The 17,035-nt window shown below is 47.8% G+C and overlaps 2 protein-coding genes across 3 annotated transcripts in view; both read left to right on the top strand.

The window, feature by feature from the left end:
• Nucleotides 1-4,295, top strand: part of PI4KB (phosphatidylinositol 4-kinase beta) — a 45,012-nt gene extending 40,717 nt beyond the window's left edge. For both annotated transcript variants that reach the window (XM_035098945.3, XM_035098946.3), the window contains one exon: nucleotides 318-4,295. In XM_035098945.3, coding sequence (XP_034954836.3) covers nucleotides 318-499 — 182 coding nt within the window. In that variant the 3' untranslated portion in view covers nucleotides 500-4,295. The remainder of the gene's footprint in view (nucleotides 1-317) is intronic.
• Nucleotides 4,296-8,343: 4,048 nt separating this feature from the next.
• The window catches only part of LOC118076294 (unconventional myosin-Ie), a 42,820-nt gene continuing 34,128 nt past the window's right edge, over nucleotides 8,344-17,035 (top strand). The window contains exon 1 of the mRNA XM_035098944.3: nucleotides 8,344-8,763. Within this exon, the coding sequence (XP_034954835.3) occupies nucleotides 8,761-8,763 (3 nt within the window). The 5' untranslated portion in view covers nucleotides 8,344-8,760. The remainder of the gene's footprint in view (nucleotides 8,764-17,035) is intronic.

Raw genomic sequence — 17,035 nt, forward strand, 5'->3', positions numbered from 1 at the left:
GGGTTGGACTGGATACCCTTTGGGGTCCCTTCCAACTCGACCATTCAGTGAGTCTTTGTTGAGATTCCTGTGCGCGGGGGGCTCGGAACGTATTCCCCGCGTAAGTGGGGGGGCGGGGACACCTGCAATTTTATCTATCATTTCATTCTTGGAGGGTTCAGGCAGTTCGTAAACCTTACAAGATAAATAAGATAAATGCTTCTCAGCCCTCCCGGCGGACAGAGAGAGATGGATCGTGTCCTCCCCGCAGCGGCTCTACGCTCCTTGGGCCAACTTGGGACTTCAGAAGGCGCTGACTCTCCCCTCTCTCTCCGCAGGCTCCCAGCTGCCCTGTTTCCATGGCTCCAGCACCATCCGCAACCTGAAGGAGCGATTCCACATGAACATGACAGAGGAGCAGCTTCAGCTCCTGATCGAGCAGATGGTCGACGGCAGCATGCGTTCCATCACCACCAAGCTCTACGACGGCTTCCAGTACCTCACCAACGGCATCATGTGACCGCCTGCCGCGTTCCCCAGACATGCCGGCGGAACCGCCCTCCCCATCCACCCCCCAAAAGTCCTTGTCGGAGGGAGCTGGATGGCGGAAGTAGGGAAGGAACCGAGGAGCTGCCCTCCTCCCGAGGCACCTCTTGAACGCAGCACCCCTTTTTACCGGATTCTTTTAGACATTGATGGGGTCGGGGTGTAGGTTGGGGGCTTCAGGGTAGGGAGAAGGACCTCTCAAACTAAGCTAGAGAAGCTTCTCTCTCTTCCTCCCCCCATGCGAAAATTTTGAAGGATCATGTAGGAAAGAAAACCTTGAGATCTTTGCTTTTCCCCCCAAGAAAAGCAACGAGCGAAAGGATGGAGCCTTTGTTCTCTGGACGTCAGAAAATCACACACGAAGAAAAACCATGTTTTGCCCTTGTCGTCATCCTTCCTCTCCCCCCACCCGTGAAACTCTAAAATCATTTCTTTCAGTATTATACCTCGTCTTGTCCTCTGAACTGTCACTCTCTCGCAACAATCCCGCAAATGTTTTTTATGGGCCCAGGGGATAGTGAAGTGGGTTGGGTGGATTTTGGGGAGTGAAGAGGGAATGGAGAGAGAGAGAGAGAGAGATGGACCTTTGCAACAGCTCTGGGAAATCATGCATTTCTGAGCCTCCCATTTCCAAGACCCCCTTTTCTTCCCCACTTCTAAAATGCGGGGGGGAGGGCGCCCTCCTCCCCTTCCGCCTCTCTCCCCCACTTCCCAACCCATGCATGTTTCTTTTCGTTTGTGTGCGTGTGTTTCCGTTGAGACAATTAAATTCCCTGCCATCACCAAACCCCTGTATTATTTCCTGCACAAGTTAATGCAAAGGCGCCACTGTTTGTGAGTTGCACAATGGCCGGTGTTTTCATTATTCCACACCGCTTCTCCAGAGCACAGTTTTTGCAGTGGGAATTGGCTGCCAGTGGGGCAGAAGAGCACTCAGCCTTTGCCACCCCCACCCCTTCCCCACAGTGGGAGTTCTGTCTTGCACCTCTCTACTCACTCTCTATATATATTTTCTTACACCATCCATGGCATGGGAAGCATCTGCTGAGCATTTGGCAATACTAGCTGCAGAGTTTTTTTAACTGTTCCCTTAGTTTGTGTTGCGTTGAAATCTCCTTAGCACTGCTGCAGAAAACCTCTTGCCGCTGTTCGTCCTGCCACCACCTCCTTAGAGAATGAAAACATTCTTTTCTTCCTGGGTGTATTTAGTTCACTATTTCCCACTGGGCAGCCAATCTCTCTCTCTCTCTCTCTCTCTCTCTCTCATAGCCATTTAAAGTATTCCTCCCTCTTTCCCCCCAGTTTAACAGTTGCCCCAGTTTACAGCTCCCAGCATAGTGCAGCCGAGACGGGGCCTGCTCCCAGGGAGCCCCACGCCTCTATGGTTCCCAAGAGTCAACGTTCCCTTCTTTGGCCGAGTTTTGCCCTCCTGCCCAGTCCTCTGGGTCTCTTAGACAGTGCCTTCTCCTCCATCGCTCGCGGTCGCAAACACACTAGGATCTGCCACCTCTTAGAAAGCAGCTACCATGGAGCCTGGGAGGTGTCGCAAATGGTCGCTGGGACGCAGCTCCCTGGAGACATGAATGTTTTATGTTTTGTTTTTTTGCAATATGAATTTTAGAAACAGCTGTGTGTGTGTGTGTGTAGGGTGGAGCTGCCCTTTGCCCCCTTCCCTCTTTACAAAAAGAAAAGAGAGTTGGTACTTCAAGTCACTGAAAAGTGGCGGCTTATGTGGTTCTGTTGCGGGAGGAAAGTGAGCCCAATTCCATGTATTCAAATAAGAAATACTGCTTTTTATTTGGGGGGGGGCAATGCCATGTGAATGTGGGGGGGTGCATTTGTGAGTCTGACACCTCATTCTGTGAGGTTTTTGTGTTATGTTGCTTTTCCTTCCCTGTCCAATCTTTCGGCTGGCCTCTTCCCCCAAATCTGTATATGATTCCCGCCCCCCCCCCCCGGTGCTATACCAAGTGTGTGTACATAGCACTTAAAATCATGGCGTACTTAAAAAAAAACAAAGAAATATTTTTTATTTTTACAAGAGACCCTATATTGAGTGGAAGGAAGCAGTTGGGAGCTTGGAAATTGCTGCATAAAATGCAAAGAGGTGGTAGTAGACATTCCTTTTTTCTTTATAAATGTGTGCGCTGTTTTTAAATGTGCAGGTTCACCGAGCCCTTTTTTATTTTTATTTTTTTAAACAGATTAAAAGGGGGTGGGTGGGGGAGCTGTCGGTCTTGATGCAGCAAACTGCGTTATCGCAGGCAGCTGTCCAGAAACATCTGGGCGGGGGCAGATGGCAGCCTTAGGCCTGCAAGGGGCGGGTGATTTAACAGGTCTCTTCTCCCACCCCAATAAGCCTGTGCTCAGGTGTGTGTTTGTGTGTGAATTCCGTTCCACCCCTCCAGTGGCAAATTCTATTTACACCTTCTGTTTACAAAGTTTTTGGTGGCCCTTGCACCATTTTAAAAATCTGAACTAAGGTAACAAGAAACACAATCTCAGAAAGATATTTCATGATGGGCGCTGTTTGCTTTCATCTGTTGTGTCTGTCAGGTCCTTCTTGTTAGATAACCCACCCACCCCCCTTTTTTTAGGTAGGGGGATTCACAGTCATCCTCAGCCACTCTCTGGCAGGAGAAGAGCACCTTGGAGGGGGAAGACAGGGGAAGGAAGTGTGCACCTTTTTAAAAACCTGCATCCACACACAAAAGCAGAAATTGGGAGGGTTTTTTTGTTTTTTGTTTGGTACCCCCTAACCTTACAGTCGTACATGTTTTGGGCAGCGTTGACTGAATCTGGTAGAAAAGTGATGCATTATGAATGTCATGGTGAAAAGCACGGTTTTAAAAGAGCGAGAAATGTAGTGTTTTGTCGTAACAACGGCTACATAAATCCCTCTTCCCCTTGCCAGTTCCTGCGGGGAACTTGTGAGCCACCACACCTTCTCTGTGCCTGGAAGCCTCTGGGTGACTGTAGCAGCTTTGCTTCCTGCTCTCTTTTTGCGACGGCACTTGCTGCATGCAGCACCTTTTTCAGGAGCCTCGTGGATGACTTCCTGCAGCAACAGAGAAGGCAACAAGCATGTGGGGAAACGGGTGGCAAGAGGAGTGGGTCTGGAGCAGCTGTCAAAAGCAGTCACTACTACAGTCACCAGGAGACTTCCGGGCACCCAGTGGCTAACAGGTGCTTGCACGAACCACTTTATTGAGATCCCAAATAGGTGGTTATTTCTTTCTCCCAGCACCCTCTTGATTTTAATGATCAGAATGAGGTCTTTTGGCTTGTGTAGCAGGAAGTCACAAGTCTGAATTATAGCTGAATTGGGGTGTCAGCAAATGAGACAAGCTACTCTGCCAGCAAGGGAGGAGGGGCTTATCACTGTTTGTAACACCAACCCCACAAAAGTGGGGAAGAGCTGTAGAAAGAGGGTAAACCATTAACAAGTGAGGAAGCAAGCAGTCTTAAAATGCATTACAAATTGCATTTTACATATGCGCGCCCCGCCAGCCTCGTTAAAAGTCCTCCCCCATTTTCAGGAGAGTTGCTGATGGCTTCCAAAAACGTTTGTGCATGACCATTTTGTGTGTGCGTGCATTTGTTTTCCCCCCTTCATTCATTCTTTCTTTCCCTAGTTGGTAAGGATGGGCCAAAACTCCAAAATAAAAATCTATGAAATGAACTTACATTTCTAATAAAAATGTCCTTTTTAAAAATATATATTATACATATGTAAAGAAAAAAAATGCAAGCCAAATATTTGCAGAGAAGCTGACCTCCGTTTCATTTCTTTGGGGGATGAATACAATCTTTGTGAACAAAGGGTGTGTTTGCAGTTTGGGGGGGAGGTAATTTTGTGGCTGCAGTGCTAGTGATAGTGGCTCTGATGGCGATTGGCTGAGCTGCCCTGATGTCACCAGAAGAGAGAAGCAGGTGCAGTCACTGGTTCTGAAGCGCCTGGGGTGGTTCTCCATCGCTCCACGCTCTGGGAGATTTCCCGTGGGTTTTAAGAGCAGGATCGACCCTCTTATAAAAGGGGCAAGAGACTGGCAGAGTCTTGCCATGGGCATCTAAAGGGGATTGCAGGAGGGCCCCAGAAAGCAGAGTCCGTAGCGGGCAAGTGGTCAAAGTCTCAGAGCATAGCCTTAAGAAAATGTTGGAGGAATGAGCCAATAAGGCCGTGGCCGGATGGAGAGGGAAAGAAAGGCTTGGTGCTTTGCACTGATTTTAGGTGAATGGCTCAGTCATTTGTCTTCCATCTGCAGATTTTGTTTTGTCAATAGGTAAAGCCATACTTTTTTAACTGGGGAGAGGGTAGTCATTAATTTTAAAATCATAAATAGATAGGTGGGGTTCTTGGGGAGGCCAAAAATACTTTTTGTGGGGTGGGATACAGTCTGTGCACCACAGGTTAGCCAGCCCAATCTAGGGGCCTATCCCTTCCAAACACCAGTCATTCATCCAGCTGAAAACTTTCCGTCACACTGCAGCTTCAAACTGTAGCCCTTAAAACATGGCTGCCGCAGAAATGTTAGTCCTCCATTTAACTGCATTGAACTAAACCACAGCCTTTGGCATTTCAGTCAAGAAATGCTGACCTGACCCCCTTGCAAAGATGTGCATCTATTTAAGCTGCTAAGTGTGAAGTAGGAACTCCATCAAAGAAAAGGAAAGAAGTATCTAGCCTTTGCGTTTTGGTTCTTTTCCCATTTTTCCCGACTTCCTCTGAGCTAATCTGTACCACGTCAAACTTGAAATAATAATAATAATAATAATAATAATAATAATAATAATAATTTATTATTTATACCCCGCCCATCTGGCCGGGTTCCCCCAGCCACTCTGGGCGGCTTCCAAAAAAACAGAAATTCTAAAATACAGAAATCCATCAAACATTAAAAGCTTCCCTAAACAGGGCTGCCTTGAGATGCCTTCTAAAGGTCTGGTAATTGTTCTCTTTGACCTCTAGTGGGAGGGCATTCCACAGGGTGGGTGCCACTACCGAGAAGGCCCTCTGCCTGGTTCCCTGTAACTTGGCTTCTCGTAATGAGGGAACCGCCAGAAGGCCCTCGGAGCTGGACCTCAGTGTCCGGGCAGAACGATGGGGGTGGAGACGCTCCTTCAGGTATACCGGACCGAGGCCGTTTAGGGCTTTAAAGGTCAACACCAACACTTTGAATTGTGCTCGGAAACGTACTGGGAGCCAATGTAGGTCTTTTAGGACCGGTGTTATGTGATCTCGGCGGCCGCTCCCAGTCACCAGTCTAGCTGCCGCATTCTGGATTAGTTGTAGTTTCCGGGTCACCTTCAAAGGTAGCCCCACGTAGAGCGCATTGCAGTAGTCCAAGCGAGAGATAACTAGAGCATGCACCACTCTGGAGAGACAGTCAGTGGGCAGGTAGGGACTCAGCCTGCGTACCAGATGGAGCTGATAAACAGCTGCCCTGGACACGGAGTTGACCTGTGCCTCCATGGACAGCTGTGAGTCTAAAATGACTCCCAGGCTGCGCACCTGGTCTTTCAGGGGCACAGTTACCCCATTCAGGACCAGAGAGTCCTCCACACCCGCCCACCTCCTGTCCCCCACAAACAGTACTTCTGTCTTGTCAGGATTCAATCTCAATCTGTTAGCCGCCATCCATCCTCCAACCGCCTCCAAGCACTCACACAGGACCTTCACCGCCTTCACTGGTTCTGATTTAAAAGAGAGGTAGAGCTGGGTATCATCAGCATACTGATGGACACCCAGCCCAAACCCCCTGATGATCTCTCCCAGCGGCTGCATATAGATGTTAAAAAGCATGGGGGAGAGGACAGAACCCTGAGGCACCCCACAAGTGAGAGCCCAGGGGTCTGAACACTCATCCCCCACCACCACTTTCTGAACACGGCCCAAGAGGAAGGAGCGGAACCACTGCATGACAGTGCCCCCAGCTCCCAAGCCCTCTAGACGGTCCAGAAGGATGTTATGGTCGATGGTGTCAAAAGCCGCTGAGAGATCCAGCAGAACAAGGAAACAGCTCTTACCTTTGTCCCTAGCCCGCCGGAGATCATCAACCAGTGCGACCAAGGCAGTTTCAGTCCCATGATGAGGCCTGAATCCTGACTGGAAGGGATCCAAATGGTCCGCTTCTTCCAGGCGTGCCTGGAGTTGTTCCGCAACCACTCGCTCAATCACCTTGCCCAAGAATGGAAGATTTGAGACTGGGAGATAGTTGGCCATATTGGCCGGATCTAAAGATGGTTTTTTAAGAAGCGGTTTAATAACCGCCTCTTTCAGCGGGTCTGGGAAGGCTCCCTCATGGAGAGAAGCATTTACCAACCCGCGAAGCCCATCGCCCAGCCCTTCCTGGCTAGCTTTTATAAGCCAGGATGGGCAAGGATCAAGGAGACAGGTGGTTGGTTTCATTCGTCTAAGCAGCCTGTCCACATCCTCGGAGGTAACAGATTGAAATTGATCCCACAAAACTTGACTAGACAGCCTTGCTATCACCTCATTCCCTTCCCAGAGCAAGTAGGGGGTCCATCCATTGCCCAGGGGCTCTGGGAAATGATGCCATTGCTCCTCTTCTGGGGGAAAAAAAGTATTGGCGCTGTGCTGTGTTTCCCCTCCAGCACACCACACAACATCTCCCACACACTGCCAGGGGAAATTTCCCAGCAATTCTTCCAAATTCTGTCAAGATCCACGCATGCAGCCTTATTCTGATGGGGAGCCTAGGGATATACTGAATATTTGAAAAGAAACATAGAAAGTTGCCGGTTGGGATCGTGGAGGAGCCAGTGACCTGGACTGATGCATCAAAATAATCCCATGGATGTCTTAAAAGAGAATTTTCTAAAAATGCAACTTTGATGGTATCTAACACCTTGGAAACTGTCGAAGATGTACAAAGGTGTCGCAAGCAACTGCTGGAGGTGTGGAGACAAATCAGGCACTTTCTATCACATGTGGTGGCTAAGAAAATACAGGCATTTGGGGAGAGTATCCACTTAGAATTACAAAAAATGTTAAAGATTTCCTTTAAGAGGAAACCAGAAGCTTATCTTCTTCTGGGGATTACAGATTCGGATATCCCACAAAAAATGAAAGGTATCTTTTTATATGCTACAGTGGCAGCAAGAGTTCTTACTACTAGAAAATGGAAGAGTGATGAAATTCCCTCTATTCATGAATGGATCCAAAAGCTAACAGATCAGACAGTTTATCAGAAAAAAATGAAGAACAAACCAAAAGAGGAATTTGTCTCAAAATGGGAAGTTTTCAAAGTTTATTTGAAAAACAACTACAGCAGTTTAAACTCTCTCGCAGCATTTGAATAATTTCAGTAGTAGCTTTAAGAAAGATATGAGACCTAAGATAAACCAGTAATTAGTTAATTTATGATGAAAGTGTGTACTGGCAACAAATAATATATAACTGAAATAAGGAATAGATGGGAGGCCGGGTCTATAGTCCAGGGACCATTTTTTGCTTTATTGATTTGTAATTAATACTGTTGTTATCACTGGTTTTATTTGTATTTTTGCTCTGTTTTTTCCTTTTTTGGTGTGTAAAAAAAAAAACCAAACAAGCCCCATGGAGTTAAATGTGGACTGCGTGCCCCCCTTCCATTATTTCACAGTTCACATACAGTAATTACCTTTTTGCCCCTCCGTGGTGAGTCTCCAACCCGCTGCTGCGATTCCTCCTTCGCCCAGGAGAGGGCAGCCTTGCATAAGCGTCGCGCCCGCAGCTGCGCGGCTCCGCCTTTCTGCTCCACCAGGGGGCGCCTGCGAAACCACCACCACCTTTCCTTGCCATTTCAATGCAAAACCTCAACCACTCCACCCCCCAGCCAGCCTAAGGGGGGGGGGAGAGCAAACCTCAACCTAACAGCTTACCTGTCGCTGCCTGCCTTCTTGCCTTCCTGCTTTCCTCTCCTGGCCCAACCCATCTGCAGAGGAAGAGGGCGATCAGGTCAGGAATGTTTTGAAGGGAGCAGTTGATTTCGCTCGCTCTCTTTCCTCCCCTCCCCCTCCTCCAGTCCATCAACTTTGGGTGCACTTTCGCTTTGCGGGGGGGTGGCTGGGGGGAAAGTGCCCCCACCTCCCGAGGAGAACTTTCCCAGCGCCTGAGAAAAGGAGTTTGAAACGCCGCCGCCGCGGCGAGCCTCTGATGGGCGCCACCTGCAAGACCGAGTAAGAATCAGGAATTGCCTGCCGCGAGTGAAGATCTTGCAGGCAGATTCCACCATGGTGAGTGTTTCGGTTTTCCTTGGAAACAGATTATGGATCTTCTGCCTCTCCCCCCTCCCTTCCTCGTTTCGTTGGGTCAAGCTGAGCGCCCAACCAACTTCCCTCCCCCCCCAACCACCAAAAAAGAAAAAGTCGGATCAAGTTTCTTTTCCCTCTCTTTGATCTCCGCGGCAAATCCTGAACTTCTTTTAATTTTCTTTCCCGCCTCCCTATATATAACTATATAGGCCCCGATTCTCATGTTCAACTTGATTGGAGATTCTGGTCTAAAAATGCGCGCCTGAATTAAATTAATGTGCATCTTGACGGTAGATCTTAGTGACACTTCTAGAAAGAATGTTGAAATGGGCCGATTTCGGTTTAGCCTCCTATTTAGCAACAGGTGACCCTCAGATTTGGGGTTCTTTAAAAATCGCAGCCAGTGTAAAATGAATGCAATTATATTTTACAGCATAATCCTATCTACTGTCTACACAGAAGTAAGTCCAATAAGAATGTGTATTCTTCTTATTCAAGTCATTGACGGTAGATCTTAGCTGTTGGGAAAAAATGTTCCTGTTATTTTAAAAAGGTTTTGTTTGGAAATGGAAATAATCTTTGCAATTTAAGAGAGGGGACAATTTTTCAAACAGTATGGAGGTAATTGCTTTCAAGTCACCTGGATGCACTTTTGAGATAATTTTAATTGATATGTGCTTAAATGTCACTGGAATGCCTTCTGTCTCTTCTCAAGGTCTGTCTTTAGATTTTCCCAACAAATGCAGGCTCCGTGGCTCCATCTTCAGTCAATATTTTTTGGCTGTGTTTATACCATACATTTAAAGCTAGCGCGTGCACACACACACACACACACACACACACAGAGTGAAATAATTCTGGGAACTGTAGTTTACTCCTTACTGCTCTGCAGTTCCCAGCATCCTTTATGAACTACGTTTCCCTGGTTTTTTAAGAGTAGGAAAATGTGCTTTAATTAATGAAGAGTTCTCCAGAACCTAAAAAAAACCCTTGCTCTTTTGTCACATTTTAGTTGGCCTAATCATCATCTTCTTTGCTGGCTTCCTTAAACTGCGGCTGAATCACCTTCCGAATTGCAGCTTAGAGAAACTTCAGATCAGAAATAGCTGAAGAAGGCTTAGGTTTCCTATCTGAGCAGTTCTTGGAAGGAGCCAGCACTGGGGTGGGAAGTTTCCCTCTCCTTTTGCAGTTTTAGAAACAGCCCAAGAGAGGTGATAATCCAGAAAGGGCAATCTCTCTCCTGGCTTTTCTTGTGGGCTGGTGAACTGCCCATCAAAATGATGGCTGGCATACTTCTGCCCTCCAATTTCCCCTATTTACCAGGAAGAGTTCCTATTTTCTGAGCCCTGTTCCTGGTAAATCACGGTTTATTTTTGGTGACGGCTTTTTAAAACAAAGTTGTGAATGCACCAGCTTAACCAATTGCCCCTCCACTTAATAACTTAACCCACAACCCTATAACCCAATAACTGCCTATCTACATGGTTGTTGCTGAAATAATAATGCTTCAAAGCTAAGCACGTATAGAACCCCAACATATGAGAGTATGTATTCCATAGGGCACTGCCTTTGACTGAATCAGCTAAATGATTCTTGAATTGCATGGGGTTGGACTAGAATAGATGACCCTTGGGATCACTCCCAACTCTACAATTCTGTGATTGGTCTATGTAAAATCAATGTTACTTACAATGGCTGGCAGCTGATCTCCAGAGTTTCTGACGGGTCTTTCCTAGGGAAATGCTTGTCGTTGAACCTGCTCTACCATTGAGTTGTAGTCATTTCCCTAAAAATAAAGTGAGAGGCTAGTCCTCATTGTTCTGAAGAAAGGGCTGATTTAAACAGGAACAGAGGGAACTGCCTTATTAGCATGCAAAACTTAATTTTGCAATTTTTCTCAGTGAGGGTTCTTAAAATATGTTTGTGAGTGAGAGGAATTCAAATCTGCTACAGTATTTATGCAAATGGACAGCGTTTAGCTTGGCAAGTCTACATTTGGTGAAGAAGCACATAATTTGCTTTTGAAAAATCAAAGAATTTTCATTTTACCTTTTGAAAAATGTCAGGCAATACTAAACAACAACAACAGCGACAACAACAGGGACGTGGCAATCTTTTTTAATGATTTATGTGCAATTTTGCATACATAATACTTTTGAAGCAGAACTAAATTATATTAATTCAAAATATCTTGAATTCCCAAGTCATGCTACAACTTTTTAGCAGCCTTCATTTTTGGAAGTTGAAAAGTTGAAAAATTCAACACACCCTCCTGCTGTCGCTCACTACTGTCAACACTGACAGGCAGCAATTTCCAGGGGAAACAAGGAGCCTCTCTGCCCTACCTGGTGATGCTAGTAGGGACTGAGGCTGGGAGGGCAGGGATCCTCACCAACAGGGGCAGGTCTGTAGCTCAGAGGTAGATGGGGGGGCAGGGAAAAGACTCCCTTTCTGAAATGCTGGAGAGCTGCTGCCAGTCAGTGTGGGCAATATTGGGCTAGATGGGCCCCAGTGGTCTGACTCCATAGAAGGTTGCTTCCTGCCTTTGTACACAATTCAGCCCTCTGTTCAGAACCATGAGGACTAGAATCTTGCTTAGTTTTTAGGGGATGGGCTGGAGCATCTGGGGATGTCCCTGGCCTGAAACCCTAGAGAGCCTCTGCCAGTCAGTGCAGACACTACTGAGCTAGATGGGCCGGTGGCCTGAAAAGGCAACTTCCTGGGAATTTGTGGGCCTCCCTGTGGGTTTGCCATGAGAATTCACGCACCGGAGGTGACGTAATTTTGCGTGCGGATGCATCAGCGAGTGAGGCAGCCTCCGGATCGATAGCGAGCCATGTGTGCGACCCGCCCAGTCTCCATTTCTGGCCACGGGCGGGAGGCAACTACGAGAAAGCGATGAAATGCAGCCAAATTGTACTATGCCCTTGTGACTCTGTTTAGCTCCATTTCCCCCTGAATGAAGCAAACCTCTCCTAGCCATGCCAGCGGGGTTAATGGTTAACTTCTTCCGTGGGGGTGTGATTCTGACACCCTATGTGGGTGTGTTTAGAAGTGGGTGGGGGAATCCCTTATTATGCCACCCTGCCCAGCAGAGCCCTTGCAGGAAACATTAGGCAGGACCAGGCTTGATGGAGAAGCCTTTGGAATGCCCCCCCAGGGGACACTGAATCAGCCTGTTTGGTTCCTCCTCTCTCCCATCCCCCCCACCCATGTGCTTCATTTATTCCTTCCCCCACAACTGGGTGACCATGCACGAAGCCAGCCCAGGTCTGATTCAGCGGGGCGAGGCTTCCTCGATACAGGCGGGTGATGTCAGCTCCTTGATGTTGCCTTCAACGCTGCCTGTTTCCCGAGAGCTGATACTCCAGGTGACCCATATGCAATTTGGCCTCCTTGGATCAGAGATCGTGCCCATGTTTGTTTGTTTTTTAACGCAAAGGAAGAAAAACTACATTTTGCTTCCTTTCTGGGGAAGGTCCCCGAAAGAAATAGGGTGGGCCCACACTCCATCCCATACCCTTGTTGTTTCAGTAGGGGGTTCCTGCCAAGAGCAAGCAAAGTACAGTAGGGGCAAATGTAACAGGGAGAATGCCAGTGACAAAGGCAGAAAGGTGACTGTTACCCACATTTGTTAAGCAGAACCTCCATGTCCTCACGCAGTATACCAGATGACATACGAGCCCGCGTGGAAGTAGGTTGTGCAGGCACTGGGTGTTAAATCATTGCAGTCTACAGATGTCGTCAGGGTGGAGCTGTGTTTGCACGGCAAATAACGCCTTACATTCCTTCCACACAGGCCTGGAATCTGGAGGGAAGGACACTTCAGACTCTTGATTCCCCTGCCGTGGTTCGGAAATAGTTTTCGTAGCACAAGTTTGCAGTCTCAACTTTGGGAGGGCTGGAGAGGGGGTACAGTGTCCCGGAATGCTCTTGTGGCAGAAGAGCGAGTTTGGTTTGGTGTTCCTCCCCATCTGTATCGCTGCCGAGCTCTTTCACCTGGGAGTCCTCCCCCCCCCCCGGCGGAAAGGGAATCTTGGAGACTCCCAAGGCGAGTTAATAAGCGAGAGAGAGAGCTGACAAGAGGAGCAGGTTTCGCAACCGAGACAGAGAGTTCCGCGCCCAGGCTGCGCTGAAGGAAATAAGGGGGTGCAGGCGATTGTTCGGAAGGCAAGAAACTATGGAAGCCCAAGGAAGACTTGATGATCATATTGTTACATAGGTAAAGGGTAAAGGGACCCCTGACCATTAGGTCCAGTCGTGACCGACACTGGGGTTGCGGCGCTCATCTCGCATTATTGGCCAATGGAGCCGGCGTACAGCTTCCAGGTCATGTGGCCAGCATGACAAAGCCGCTTCTGGTGAACCAGAGCAGCGCATGGAAATGCCATTTACCTTCCCGCTGGAGCTGTACCTATTTATCTACTTGCACTTTGACGTGCTTTCGAACTGCTAGGTTGGCAGGAGCTGGGACCGAGCAACAGGAGCTCACCCCGTTGCGGGGATTCAAACCGCCGACCTTCTGATCGGCAAGCCCTAGGTTCAGTGGTTTAGACCACAGCGCCACCCGCGTCCCTTTTTTTGGGGTTACATATTTTGTTACATATTCACCCCATATATACAACATGAACGTCTCACAGCATTAACACCCCAAAAGATCTGGCTTTTCCATCAGTCGCAGCTTAGGATCCAGTATAGATCAAGCATTTCTCTGTGTCTACATCTTCCAGTGTCTGCATCCAGCTCACACCCCACTGGCTAGAGACAATTAAGTGGACAGATCCGCTCATTGCCTTACAAATAAACTTGTCTGACTAGTTCAGCGATAGAATCCTCTGTTGATAAACCTCACTGTGGAGAGGACCCCAAGAATTGGGAGGAACTCAGGGCATCATCCAGACTCCCCCCCCCCAAAAAAAGTCACCCATCCCTGTAACAATGTGTACATTTACTCAGAAATATGTCCTGTTGAGTTCAATAGGGCAGGTTTACTCCCAAGCGAGTGTTGCATAGGATTTTACCCTGTGTTTCCAAATGGAAAAGTTTAGGAGCTAAAGGGAGTCTCAGCCATGCTGCCTTAAAGTCCCAGAGGTAGCAGGATGGAGCGCGGAGTCTCACCAAGGGTGGCACATGGAGCAAATGAAATGCAGTGTTGTGTAGGGCTTAGTGTGTCTGTGTCTGTGTGTTCCTTCCAAACTTCTCAGGGCTGACATCCATGCAGAAGGCACTTTTATTTCATCTTCCCGACATAACCTTAGCTGTTAATTGCTGCGTTTCTATGTGATCTTCCACGCGGCGCGGAAAAATCCCCTACTGGAAATCTAGCAGAAAGCCCTAGCGCTCATTTCCGTGTTGATCGTTTCCAGACAAAATCTCTTTGCGAACCTGGAATATTGTGTGGTGTGTTTCCTGCAGGGTTTTTTTCATGGCTCACCACCCCACCCCCCGCTGTTCACATGATGAAATTTAGAGTGAATTGCAGCAGAAGAGAAGCGGGCCTGTGCAGAAAGGGTGGGAAGAGTGGCAGCATAGTTAAACTGTGGAACTCCCTTCCACAGGAGTCAACGACGGCCGTCCTCTCTGATGGTTTTGAAAGACGACTGGGCGAATTCACGGACGAGAGCAGCTCATGGTAGCTGCTAGCCAGGATGGCTATTCTCTGTCTGCGCGGCCGGAGGCAGCAATGCTTCTGAATACCTGTGGCTGGAAAGTGTGTGCGGGGGAGCGCTCTTGTGTTCGAATTCTGATTGCGGCTTTCCCAAAAGAGGCACCTGGTTTGGCCACTGTGAGGACAGGATGCTGGGCAAGATGGGTCTGATCCGGCAGGCCTGCTGATGCGAATGAAATTTAGCGTGTGAGAGACCTACGGTTCCAAAACCCTACAGATACCATGGGGCAAAAGCTGTGGCAGAAGCCCCAGGCAAACAAATGCAATTAAAGCCCATGTTGGAAGGGTGCCTTGTGTTGGGGCAATGGCAGCTGCAAGGCAGCGTGGGCACCACAACCACCCCATGGCACGCGAGGCTCTGGGCTGCCCTGAGTGAAGATGGCAGGCCTGTGTGCCACAGAAAAGGAGGCCCCTGGAAGCATCGGCCTTGCCAACGCCTTTGTCCCCTTCTCAAGCACCGCCGGGCCTACGCCGTCGCCCACGGCAACCAAGCCTGGACCTGGCAACTCCGGTCCTGCTTTGTGATTAAAAAGGCACCCATCTTGCGCCCTTTAGTGGCGGCGATGACGGGAGATGTCAACCCTCGGCTTCCTTCGGCTGTAGACTGTTTTGAGTATAGCGGTTATTAAAAGGAAAAAGGGAAAAAACAGGTTTGGAACCAGATGTGGCACAATCCTGTTGAGCAAAGAGTCACCCCCAAATTAAAGGGGCCGAGAACACATCAAAAAGGGGGGGAAGGGAGGGGAGATCTTTCTCTGAACAGCCGCAAGTCAGAGGTGCACTCGGCACATGCTCGGGTAAACCCTCTCCATTTGTGCTGGATGCTGATTCTGGAAGAATTAAGCGAGGGTGAATCCACACAGCATGGATCCTGGGAACTTTAGTTTGTTAAAAAGCGCTGGAAATTGTGGCGCTGCAAGGGGGGAAACTACAGTTCCCAGGATTCTCTGTAGGAAGCCATGCACTTTAAATGTACGGTGTTGAATGTATCCTCAGAACGATGGCAGGCTCTCTAGAGACGGCCAGATTGCGGAGGGCTTTTTTTTTTTTTTTGCTGTTAATTCTGCAGCTCCAGCGACATCCCTGTGGTAGACATTGTTGCAGGTTATGGAAATGGGGGCAGGGAGTGCATTGCAAATTTAAATGGGGACTTCCTTTTCTTTTCTTTTTAAAGGAAACTTAAACTTCTTAGGTTTAAGTTTAGGGCATCCCTGAGAGAAGTTTGCATGATGAAGCCCAGCCCACATGGTCAAATTCCGGTCAAATTCCACTCGCTGAGTGACTAAGGCCAAGCGGTGGAATTCGAACTCGGTTCTGGTGTTTATTATGCATGCTCCCCCTCCATCTCTCCTTTTTTTGGGGGGGTTGTTGATAATTGCACCCCCTTCTTCTACTACAGTTGCCTCGCTTCATTTTTAGGTGTGGCCGTGGGAGAATTTGCCCCCCTTTTTGAGCACGGGGCTGTATTTTTTTCTCTCCTGCTTCCAGGCTGCCCATCCTTTCTCCACTCTGAGATGGCGACTGTGCCCCTTGCTTTTCTTTTCCCCTCGATCCTGGCACCGTCGCCTGGCAACCGCCATTGTCTCAGCCAGCTTGGGAGGAAAGGAGCCCTAGCAACAGGCCTTTTCTAAAGTTTGCAAAAATTTGCACACACTCACTCACAGGAAAAGACCACCCAAGTTTGGTGGTGCAAAAGAAATTTGTAGTCCCTGATTTTTATTTTTATTTTTGTGGGGCAACAGGGAGTGAGGGGATTGAGGGTTAGCCAATGCAATTTTGAAGACATAGTAGGACCTGATTGCCTGGTATATTTAAAGCAAAAAAACCAAAAACCTTTCAAAGTGAGTAAGAAGAAGACAAAATGTCTAAGTTCCCGCCACCCCAAACTTTAGTTCAGTTTATTTCTCCTGGAGAGGTCGGTTGATGGGCCTCAACAAAGTCCATTTCTCTGCAGGCTGTTACATTAATTTATGCAAAAGGTTTTTTAAAGCTGTTTTCTGTGTTCCTGTTTATGTTAGCCCTTTATTCAGAAAAAACAAACAAACAAACAAGAGAAAGTATTCCCTGATCTGTCCCAATAAAGGCAAAAGAAAAGAAAAGAGAAGAAGTTAAAAAGCAAAGTTGGTAGCCTGTGATTTAAATTACAAATCTATAACATCTAATTTAAAATAAAATTATATAAAAACTGTCTCATACTCATATGAGCCAGGAAATTTGGGTGTAATGATATCCCAAGTGTCAATAAGTTGAAAAAAATATGAGACAAGTATCTTCCGAAACATAAAAACCAGACATGCTTCAACTATGAAATCTTTAGATATGGGAGAATCTGTGGGAGAAGATTGACTTGCATGCAGAGCCATGGAAATGTTTGCAATGCACTTCAATGAAAAATTCTCTTACCAACTGAAAAATATAGACCTTATTGTCTTCCTAAATACATCATTTGGCCAGACCCCTGTGACGATCCCACCGCTGACACCAAAAATGTGATGGATCCCCTCCTCACTGCTTTAACATCAGAGGCTCTCCCTGTGCTTCTCTACAAACAGGAGAAGAAAACCTCGAATGTCCAAATTGGACTTG

Source organism: Zootoca vivipara, chromosome 16 (genome assembly GCF_965207765.1).
Source record: "Zootoca vivipara chromosome 16, rZooViv2.hap1.1, whole genome shotgun sequence".
Taxonomy (NCBI): domain Eukaryota; kingdom Metazoa; phylum Chordata; class Lepidosauria; order Squamata; family Lacertidae; genus Zootoca; species Zootoca vivipara.